At 43.4% G+C, this 12,078-nt stretch overlaps 1 protein-coding gene across 3 annotated transcripts in view; it reads left to right on the top strand.

Moving 5' to 3' along the window:
- TTBK2 (tau tubulin kinase 2) overlaps window positions 1–12,078 on the top strand; it is a 536,541-nt gene that overhangs the window by 111,352 nt on the left and 413,111 nt on the right. For all 3 annotated transcript variants that reach the window (XM_085627231.1, XM_085627232.1, XM_085627233.1), the window contains exon 3: window positions 1,163–1,319. In XM_085627231.1, coding sequence (XP_085483357.1) covers window positions 1,251–1,319 — 69 coding nt within the window. In that variant the 5' untranslated portion in view covers window positions 1,163–1,250. The remainder of the gene's footprint in view (window positions 1–1,162; window positions 1,320–12,078) is intronic.

The following is a 12,078-nucleotide window of genomic DNA, read 5'->3' on the forward strand; positions in this document are numbered from 1 at the left end:
GTCCTACTGTAAAATTCTTGATTCTGCCATACCCACTTAGTTTTATTATAGTAATTCTCTATCGCTGCCTTGGCTTTTTCCTTATTTTACTGCACGTAAGATCAGCTTTTAAAGTACAGTTTTTCTTGTGGTTGTTTTTTATTTTGGTAACTGTGAAGAGTTTAGAAGAAGTGAGTCCGAAAAATTAAAACTTGTGCAAAATAAGTGGAAAACCTAACCAGGCATCTGGAAAGCAAATTAATTCTGACTGCAGAATTGAGAGAACGTGAGAGAGGTGAACATTGAGAGTGAGAGATAGAGAGGAGGGGAAACCACAAGCTTGCATAAGACATGTACCACTAAAAACCAACACCGATACCACACACCAGATATTAACAGGTTACTATCAATCGATTATGTTTTATTATAGTGCATGCAGCCCATAACACCATAGACTGTGTTACAATATATTGGATTCATTTTTAAAAGGATTTAAGTAAGCATAATGTTGTCCTAGTATATCACATAGCTCATCATCCACTGATTATCATACTCAATCAGTCAGGTGTTCTGTGTATTGTTACATTTATATCAATTTGGAAGAAAGACTTACAACGTAAAGAAGTTCTGGAGTATCGTCAATTTAGCTGCACCCTCCATGAACATGCGGTGTATTGCAACACTGCGATAATTACAAGGTTAATAACCAAAGTCAACGTGGAAATATCTCCCATCCCAATTTTTGACTATATAACATTTGATTCTGTATCAAATGTTAAACACAGTCCTGATGCATCATTTAAAACAGACATAGAAACCAACAAATGTAATAAGGTTAATAACCAAATGCAATTTGGAACCTGTAATGTCTTCTTGCTGCATGTAATTATATCATGCTTGATTACAGATTAGTTGGTTGCAGTTGAGAGGGGAGTCCATGGTTTATTCACATATGCCACTCGGCTTCCAACAGAAATGATTTACAGAGGTGCCTAGAGTTTTCCAGTTCCCAATTATGTTTGTAGTAAGAAAGAGTCTAATTGTCTGGTTGTCCATCTTTTGTTTAAACACATGAATCCTAATTAGTTTATAAGATCAGGAGTACAACAGTTTCTTGTGTTCAGGCGAATCTTGCTTTAATTAGAAGAATCTGACATGCCTCTTTTCTTTTTCTATTTCTTAGCCTCGGGTTAAATGGAAGCCACTCCTCGGAGCCGGGTGATCTCCACTGACGCGTGCTCTGCATAGGGGCTTTGCCACAGCAGATTGCGATGAGTGGGGGAGGTGAGCAGCCTGACATCCTCTGTGTGGGTATCCTGGTTAAAGAACGATGGAAAGTGGTGAGTATTTCCTTGGGTCTTTACATTTTGCTGGGTTAATACTGGTAAATACACTCTCCTTGCCGGTGTCTGTGCTATAAGCCCTACACACAGACCGTACATTACAGTACATTATAAATATTCTCTTATCCTTCAAAATATTCTAACTCACAACTGTCCTAAACTCCCAGGGCTTAACGCTGGCTGAATCACCCCGCTATTAATAAAATCCAGGATGATGCTAACCAACTTTCTAACTACTGTCCTGCAGCTAATCTACCATGGTTGGGCAAAGTTGTAGAAACATGTGAAATAACCTATTGGCCCTTACCAGTCCGTCTTTTACAAATGATGTAGTCCCTAAATTGCAACACTTCTTTCATCGCATGTTGGATAATGGCAATGTCTGTATACTCCTAGCATTCAACACAATAGACTACAACCTGCTCTTCTCATTCCTTACATCCTGCATGGACTTCAAGAATGAGGTCCTTGGATTGTTCTCATTCCTGACTTTGAACAGTTGGTTAGGATTGACAACACTAACTCTGTCCCTTAGGCAGTCCCGTGGGGATCTGTCATAGTGACAATATTGTAAAACTTGTACATGGATGTGGTACAAATCTTTATGGCGGAGGCAAGGGTTGCAATGCAGCAGTAATCAGATGATTCACAATTGAATTAAAAAATATCTTCCCCACAAGGTATCTGTATTGTCAACGAACTCCAGAGAATAACCAAGTGAGCCTCATTAGACAACCTCACAAATCCAAATCTGAAATGCACAGGCTAGCTGAGCTGATCATTGATGATTTCTCATCCACACTGTTGGATGAAGTTAAAGTACTTGTTGGTGGACCAATAAACCTTCTGTCAATGAACTCGCAAATTACTCCTACGCTACATCTGCAAGAGCCTCCCTCCACTCTTCTAAAAATATAAACTCGCCCTAAGGACTTCCACACTGCTCTTCAGGCCATTATCCTAGCTCAGTTGGACTATGGTAACTCTATTCTCCCAGACATTCCAAGCTCCTCATTAACGCCTGTGTAAAACATTCAACGTCCAGCAGCCAGGCTGATCTCACTATCCAGAAAGTATGACCACATATTGCCTGTAATAAAATACCTTTCCTGCTGTCCTCTTAAAACCAAAATCAAATTCAAGTTTGTGCTCATCACATTCAAAGTCATACACAATCAACACCTGGATTGCTTTGGAGTCTCTCTCAAATTCTTCAGTGGCACCAAGAACTTTGGGAGTATTGACAAGCTTAGAATAGAAATCTAAACATTAAAACCCAGCAAAGTTGCCGCACAGCTCCGGAGCAGCCCTCTCCATCTGGAAGTTGTAGCCAGTTGATCAGAGTGCCCTAAAGACTTCCAGTTCTGCCAAGGAGTAAACATCCATTTAAAGTACACCTGGACTAGTCTCTTTTGCTTACTCTCTGCAGTTTCTCTCTATACCTCATTCAAATGTCCCCTTGTATACCTCTTCTCTTTTAACCCCTGTAACTCTTCCCCTTTCTGGACAATGTATATATTTATTTATCTCGGGTTAGGTACCATCTTGCCATCAGGCTCCAGTTGACAAGTGGGACTCCTTTATGATCTTGTTTTGTAACTGGTAATTTTGTTTCACTCATCAGGTTTATAGCTAGGTTCGATTTGCAATTAGGTGTTGACAGAAAGTGATTCTGAAATACATTGTTATGGATGAGAAAAATCTGTCTCCAGCTCAGTACCACAAATACATCATTCTGTTTAAGTTGGGATCCCTCCCCAGAATTTATTTCACCCATCTGCATGTCTGAATGGGAAAGCCCTCCTTCTTTAGATTTCAAAGAATAACCCCTCTACTTTACATAGGATATTAAGATAATGCTTAATCCACTGATGCTTCACTTGAAAAGTACCCTTCCACTCTTTTCTTGAAGAATAGATGCATGTTTATTGGAACTAATGTAAATGCTCATATAGACTACTGCACTGCCTTTCTTCATTCAGCACTTGCACTAAATACAGGCTAGGTTGTTTTACTTGGTTTGGGGCCTTGCTACGGTGTGATACTGTTTCAACATTCCAGATGCATTGCCTTGCCTCCTTGTGAAGTCCCAGGTACTTTTTTGTTGACCACCAAGGAAACAGACCAAACTAAATTTCTTATAATGCCTTTGATATTTCTCTTTTTTATGGCTCCTCGTATAGGGTGCTCTGCCTTCGCCACTTTTCGAACCATTCAAATGTTCTGAAAACAATGCAAAGCACTGCCATTCTCATTGACTTTAAAAACGGATTTGCAGTGATGATCAGCACCTAGGTCTAATTGGATCATTCCAGTGCGCTTTATAGAGGTCTTATTCATTTATTAATTAATGGCAAAATTTGTATTCTTAAAATATGTTGACTGATGTTATCGAACTAATAGTTCCCATGTATGGAGACCCCATGAATTACCTATTCCACATTTTTCATACTTTCTAGTTTAATCTTCAATTTTGTGCGCTGCACTAGGCAAAGGCACAGCTCCTACATCTTCTTACACAGTCCCTCCTGACAAAGATGGCAGATGTGCAGATGCCTTGAGGGGTAGTATCCTATCAGAAGCCCTGACTCTCTTTTCACCGTGCTGACTCAAATTCAAACCTTGCTAGATACAGGAGGCCTCACATGATTATCAAACATTTTCTGCCAGAGAGGCTTCTGCTCTTGATATTGCGGCATGGAGCTGCAGGCTACATAGGTGGTGAAGTTCCAGAGGGTTCTGCTATTTCATGCACTTTGCTGTCTGATTAGTGTGGGACTGTCACTCTGACACTTATTGTGTCTGTCTGTCCCTTAACTTGTGTCAATGAGTATATCTCCCGCTGCCATGAGATTAGACACCAATACGTTGGTATATAATCTCGGTTTTATTATTGATGCAAATCTCTCATTAATTCCCCAGATTAACAAGCAGTCATACGCGTGCTTCTTAATGCTAAAAGAATGCACAATTCTTCCACTGCTGTGAGTTCACTGCCGTAAAATGGTGCTCCAGGCAATCATAACCTCTTGCTTGGACTTTAACAGTTTGCTAAATTTTAGGCTACCTCAAACATATATGGCAACATTTAGTACTAAATTGTGCAGCATGCTTTATTATGGGGCTTTTTTAAATCAGATTTTAAAACATCTGCCCAACTTGCACTGGTTTCCTATTGCTAGAGGGTCATTATTTAAAGGCCTTGTGATCCGTCGTTGGGTGGTATATTGACCTGAACCAGCATTTTTGTGGTTTTAATTCCATCGTAACGTTCCTAGGAGCGGATGGCGCTCTTCATCTGGTTTTATAAAATTGAAAACCTTTTATTATAATTCAAATAAGGCCTGGAATAAACAGCAGATTACATTGAGGAAGCAACCAAACCTTGTGCTCATCGTTGTTGGTCATGAAAGGCATTTTTTCACTTGGATATAAGTTCCTCTTGCAGAGTTGGTCATTGTCTCAACCCAAGATTCGTTGTAGAGGAGAAGACAGTAGATGTCTGCACAGGGCCTGAGCACCCACATGGATATAATGTACAGTACTGTGACTTATGATTTGGTTCTAGCCAGCAGGGAAAGGCCATCCTATATATATTACGAAAGGGGGCTTATAAGTAAAGCGATCTTGAGTTATTTCAGCAAGGACTTTGTTGTGATTGAGGACATTAGTCATCCGGGAAACACGACAGAAGCTTAATAAAGTAAATGTTCTATGTTTTCTCTCCAATTAGTTTATGGCAACTTTCTGACTGTAAACTCCTTTGTTACCGTCTGTTAAGTGATCCTTTTCATTGCAATGTGCTAGTGGTGAACAAAAATGGAAAGGTAATCAACATACTGCATTCTTTTTATGTTACAAAATATGAATTTGTTTGAAGTCATCAGAGTAATTGAAGTGGTCTACAGTGCGCTCAGCACGAATATCTAAAGGTTGTATGACACTGATTATATCCGATGCTTTCATGCACTGCCTTTTGATATCTGCCTGCATGCATCCTCTTATTTTTTGTGCTTTCAATCTACTTCCAGTTTGTGATGTAAACAATTGCCAGATGTGTAGATCCCTTATGGTTTACCCAAAGAAATTAACTGTTGAAATAAAGAATTATTTAGTCAAAATGGCCATTTGTCACAATATTTTCATCTTTAACCTTTTGTCACGATGGCAGATTTACAAAAGCAATATACTAGTATACCTGCTAGATACTTCTGGTTGTGGGGATAAATAGGGGTTGTAGGTTGTCCAAGACCCCGTAGTACCCAAAGCCACCAACTGATGGGCACCTTACAATGGTTTTTAGGTCAAAGCAATATACTAGTATATCTGCTAGATACTTCTGGTTGTGGGATAAATAGGGGTTGTAGGTTGTCCAAGACCCCGTAGTACCCAAAGCCACCAACTGAGGGGCACCTTACAATGGTTTTTAGGTCAAGCCTGAGCAGAGCATGCGCTGCTCTGCAAGCCATGCTGTATTGGAGTATGTACTTGAAGCCCTGCCCACTCTCTGCCCATATTTGTAATTGGCTTGTGATATTGTCCTTCTTAAATGCTGGCATCTGATTTGTTAATAGACTTGTTAGTCCCTTCTTAGTACCACCTTTTCTTCATTTGTAACCTCCCATGAGGACTGGCACTTTTACTTAGGTTGTTACATGGTGTGCCTTCTTTAGTCTGTAAGCACTATTTTCTTACTGCAGGAGGGTCTCTCTGCGCTGTTGTGACCACCAGCTTGTTTATTTAATTTGTAGCAAATGGGGAGCTATTCAGGGGCCATGGGAGACAGAAGGGGGCAACTCAGCGATGCCTTCAAGCATTTGGAATGCAATAGATCTCGCATTTGCAAGAGTTTAAGCTATTGGCATTGTAAATAACAATGCCTTTTATTTATGTTTTAAAAACCAAAACATAAATAAAAGGCATTGTCATCTACAATGCCAATAGTTACAGCTCCCGTAAATACAAGACCTATTATTGCATTGCAGATGCTTGTTCATTGTGCACTGAGTGTAGACCAATACCTACGAAGAAATATGTAGAATTAAAAATGGGTATCAAAGAACCATATGTATTTCAGAAATGGACACCAGATATGGAGTTTAGGATCAGTGGTTATTTGTACATCTCTAAATTTCTGGGTACCCATACTAGCATGTGAATCAGAGGGCATTTTTTCAAATGTCTTCTTTGTTACACACTGGCATACATTTGGCAGACACAAGTGCAGCGAAATCCCATTTGTAATAACAAATGTTCTACTATACTGTGTTCCTTACATGCGTTCTGATAAAAATGGTACCTCACTTGTGTGGGTAACCCTAGTGCGCACAAGAGGAAACGAGTCAAAGTCCAACATGAACACATCACATTTTTCCACAGGATAGCTGGTGATTTTGGGTTCTAGTTCTGGCGGCACCCAGGAAAAACCTAGCAGACCTTCAGATTTTTTTAAAACTAGACACCTATGGTAATCCAGGGTGGGGTGGTTTGCATGGCTCTCCCGGGGTTTGTTTTCTTACCCAGGATCCCTTGCAAACTAGACATCTGTAGGAATCCAGTGTGGGGTGACTTGCGTAGCTCACACCAGCATTTTTTTTTTACCCTAAATACCTTGCAAATCTCCAACTTTGACTAACCAAACACACCTTTTCCTCACAGCACGGGCTCAGCATCGTATCCTACGCCGACGACACCCAGCTCATCCTCTCACTCACTAAGAACCCCGAAGACACCAGACTCTGCTTCCAGGAAGGAATGAAGAACGTGGCAGCCTGGATGAGACGGCTGCCTGAAGCTCAACTCAGAGAAGACCGAGGTGCTCATCCTCGGACCCTGCACCTCCGCCTGGGACAACACCTGATGGCGCTCCGCCCTCGGGAACCCACCCACCCCTACAGACCACGCACGAAACCTCGGCATCATCCTTGACTCCTCCCTCTCCATGAACCGCCAGATCAACGCCGTCGCCACCACTAGTTTCAACTGCCTTTGCATATTCCGCAAGACCTTCAAATGGATCCCTCCTGACTGCAGAAGGACCGTCACCCACGCACTCATAACCAGCAGACTGGACTACGGCAACGCCCTCTACGCCGGAATCAACAAAACTCTTCCACACAAACTCCAAACCATCCAGAACTCCGCAGTCAGACTCGTCCTCGTGACACCGCGCCATGAGCACATGACCCAACACCTACGTGGCCTCCACTGGCTCCCCGTCGAGAAGAGGGTCACCTTCAAACTCCTCACCCACTCCTACAAATCCCTCAACAACATCGAACCCAAATACCTCAACGGGAGAGTTTCCTTCCACATTCCCAATAGGAACCTCCGCTCCGCCGACCTCGCCCTGGCAGAGGTCCCCCGCATCCGCAGAAACAGAACCGGCGGGAGAGCTTTCTCCTACATCGCAGCCAAAACCTGGACCGAGCTCCCGGTAAACATCAGACACTCCCCGACCCTTCACACGTTCAGGAAGGACTTCAAGACCTGACTCTTAGACTGATCCGGAGCTGCCCCCCCCCCCCCCCACCTCCACCACCCAGCGCCTTGAAACCCTCACAGTTGAGTTACGTGCTATATAAACCCCTGATTGATTGATGGAAACTTCTGGAATCTTCGGGGAGCCACAAACTTCCTCCCACCTAGCATTCCCCCAAGTCAGCCAATAGAAATGGTACCTCACTTGTGTGGGTAGGCATGGTGCCAGTGAGAAGAAACGGGTCAAAAATCAACATGGACACATCAAATTTTTCCTCCATAAAATTACCCATTTTTCTTGCAATGTTGGTATCTTTGGATTTTGGTCCTTGGCTCAGTCGGCAAACCTGTACATTTTTAGAAATTAGACAACCAGGTGACTTGTGCGGCTTTCCCTAGGTAATTTTACTAGAAGCCTTCGCAAACTTCAAACTTTGACTTAAAAACACCCGTTTCTGTGTGGAAAACATATGAAATCTATGGGGGAGCCACAATTTTCCTACTATCTAGCATTCCCCTCCAAGTCTCCAGATAAAAATGTTACCTCATTTGGGTGGGTAGGCCTGGTGCCTACAACAAGAAAAGTTCCCAAACACAACATAGACATATCAAATTTTTGCACTGAAAACTGATCCTTTTTTTTGCAGTGTGGTTAGGTGTGGGTTTTGGGCCCTCGCATCACTGGCACCTAGGGAAACCTATCAAATCTGCAATTTTTTTTAAATCTAGACAACCAGGGTAGTCCAGGGTTGCGTGACTTGCCTGGCTCTCAAACTTTGGTAGGAAAAAACCCCAAAAAATTTCTGTGACTGAAAGTTCTAATCTGTGGGACCCACAGATTTCCTACCACTCGAGTTCCAACACTGCTTCTGATAAGAACGTTTTCTAAAGCAGATACATAATAGAGGTAGCTGCGGTATTTGGGGCCATGCCGTGGTGCTACCCATGCAAACCTACAAACCACAGACATTGTTGAAAACTAGACAACCAGGGGATTCTAGGGTGGTGTACCTTGAGTGGATCCCATGATATGTTCTTACCCACAATGCACTTCAAACCTCAAACTTAGCCCAAAATCACACATTTTCCTTACATTTCTGTGATGGAAACTTCCTACTACCCATCGTTCTCCCATGTGTGTCGATAAAAACGCTGCACCACTTGTGTGGCTGGGCCTAGTGCACTCTACAAGAATGAATGAGACCAAGGTCAGTGGGAGCCCTTGTGAGGGGACTCCCATTGACTTCGGTTTGATCTGTGCCTTCAGCGCGCTCACTCTGTAAATTCAACTCATTCCAGTTTGTGGATGCAACTTGGAGGTGTCCGAGACTGCCTTGCAAGAGCCACAGTCTTCAGAGGGAACATATCTACTAATGAAACTAAGGCAAACATGCTGGGGAAGACTGGCATTGTTTTCTAAAGAGCACTTAAAAATCACTATATATAGGGTACTCTGTGACCATGTGTAGCTTATGGACAAGGGAAAATTAAATAAATAATTTGCCCTAGTCGTCGTTTGTTGAAATCCCCCTGTACCCCTGCCACCACCCGGCCCCACCGCTCTCACCTGCACGGGCCGCGGCTGCTCAGAGCATATACCACTTGATGCCCTAGCAAGCTCTTTTGGTTGCAATTTGCTGCGTGAACAGCAGCTGCCCTTTGCACAGTGTCAAGGACTCCTCAATGACTATATTCTTTCCAGGAGTATACATATCTGGAAACCTGGCAGACAAATGTTCCACAAGACTTCGAACTTTAAAAAACCGGTCATGGTCTGGATAGACACAGGGCAATGCAGCAGGATTATCATTGAAATACAGCAGCCCCTGCAGTAGCAAAAAACCAATCTCTGCTCATGTACTGTGTGGAGATAGGTGTTACCCAAAGCATGCTTGTAGACCAGTGAGACTGCAACCTTGGTTTGTGCACTAACCCCATTTTGAGTGTAAGGCCCAGAAATGCCTTCAACTCATCAAGTAAAGTGGGAGTCCACCGGTGTGCCCTAGAATGAGACCCTAGAGTGCCTCCTTGCTCCCTCAGAAATTGTTTTGCATGCACATTTGTTTGTGGTACAGTTTCCTGAAGGAAGTCAACATGCAAAAATAGATAGACGTAGTCAGTCGGCAAATAATTTGCTGAATCAACTTCACATCCAGGGAACAGTGGAATTTGGAGATGCACTAAATTAGGGGGCTGCCAAGAGAGCACTCCGTATAGACTCTGCATTTGTCTGCTCTCTGTGTTGGTCTACATTACTGCGCTCGCTCTGCTGTACAGACTGTCCTTGCGAAGGGACATCACGACTGTCATAAACATGTTCCTCAGAATTGCTGGAAGACGAGTCACCGGATGGAACTGCGTCAATGGAAAAATTGCTTCCAGGCTCCTCTCCCTTAGATGCTGACTCCGTTTCTGATCCTTCCTCAAAGCTATCCTCAATAACTTGAGTTAGGGCCTGGGCAGCAATCATCCTCCAAGACTTCCTCTCTGCTGACCTGCGTAAAACTTTTCTTCAAAAAATTTGATCCGATGTAGAAGGCAAAAGTATGGTTCTAAACAGGTGCATCTGTGAGATGTGTGTGGCTTGCAACAAAGCTAACAAGCAAAAAAACACTTAAACATGCCACATACAAATGCTGAAACTGTGTCACCTCGGGAGACCAGAACTATACCATATCTTCAAAAAACGGCACAGCTCTGCTCTCTCCATGTGCTGGCGCACTATATGCTGCATTGCACCAAGGCAGGTATCATTGTGCAGTAATGAATGGGTGTTTGCATTATGGTTAGGATGGTTTTTGTTCCTGCATAAAACCTACCCTTTGAGGCTTTCTCCTCAAGCAAAAAGATATTTCTCCTTGTTACGCCAGTCTCAGATAGGCGCCGGATTTTGCCCCATTCCATGTTTACAATTCTTTGTAGATATGGATTTGCCGCAAGAAACAAGGGTAGCTGCACGGAAATGCCCATTAACCACACACAGCACAGCAGCACAACAAGCTGTGCAATTTTTTGCTTTCCCTCAAAGCAACATAAAACACCATTTGCTTTTTAAAATCGCAACAAGGACTTTGTGTTGAGTATGCATGGAAAAAGCAAATACAATAAGATGATGGACGGAGTGCTAAAACTTTTCAGACACTCCCCCCTCCCCCCCCAGTCACAGATCTGGGTTGAATCAATCATTGTTCTTTTGCTCACTATGCCACCCCAGTTTGGACCCAGCCATATGCAAAATCAGTCTTGACCCTGCTCCTCATGCCGGTTCTCCCTGGACCGGAAACAAGCATCCTGCGACTGGTTTCGGGGTAACACCCCTCATCAGCCCGGCTAGCTTGAATCCAGTGGCAAAGTGAGCAAGGGACCCACGTCTGGGCACGCCCTGCCAACTTGGGGCGAACAAAGCGAACACAAGGAGATGATGGATGGAGCGCTGAAACTTTTCAGACGCTCACCCCCAGTCTCAGATCTGGGTTGAATCCATCATCATTCTTCAGCTCACTTCACCACCTCAGTTAGACCCAGCTATATGCAAATCAGACTTGACTCTGTTCCTTAAGGGAACAGTCCAGCCTAAACTGCCAAGCCATTTCTTCCCTGGACCGAAAACAAGCATCCTGGGACTGGTTTCAGGAGACCAACCCTCATTAGCCAGGCTAGCTTGAATCCAGAGGCAAAGTGAGCAAGGGACCCACATCTGGGCATATCCTGTCCACTTATGGGGAACATAGCATGAAAAAAGTCACACCAACACAAGGCAAACTCTGTATGTCTGGTCCATAGTTATTTACTGAAGATGAGCAGTGTAAGTGTAGAAGACTGAATGTATTTGTGCTTGCTGCTGGCAATATTTGTTGTAAACTATCAGGGAAATAAACACAAACAACATGGTCATTACATGTGTCCACAAACTCCCTAGAGGTCCAGTGGCTAAAGGGCCATTTTGCTTTCCTCAAGGTGTGGGTAGATATTAGGGGAAGGAATTGCAGCATCTTTGGTGGCGCCTCCCCCCAGGTGAAAACAATCATTTTTTAAAGATATACTTGCCCTGTAGGGGGGTGGGGGGTTGGAGCTTGCCTGGGAATAATCACCCCTAGAATGTGGGAGTGCCATGGACAGACTGGCCTATAGGGCAATCTGGCACTGTCCAAAGGAGCTGTATGACGGGTCAGTATGTGGGCTGGCTTTTTTCTGCCTGTGGGCTTGTTTTTACTATTGATTTCTCTGAAGTTACAACAAACACGCACAGATGGAGTCCATACCTTGCTAAATAAAC

This window comes from Triturus cristatus, chromosome 9, assembly GCF_964204655.1.
Source record: "Triturus cristatus chromosome 9, aTriCri1.1, whole genome shotgun sequence".
Taxonomy (NCBI): domain Eukaryota; kingdom Metazoa; phylum Chordata; class Amphibia; order Caudata; family Salamandridae; genus Triturus; species Triturus cristatus.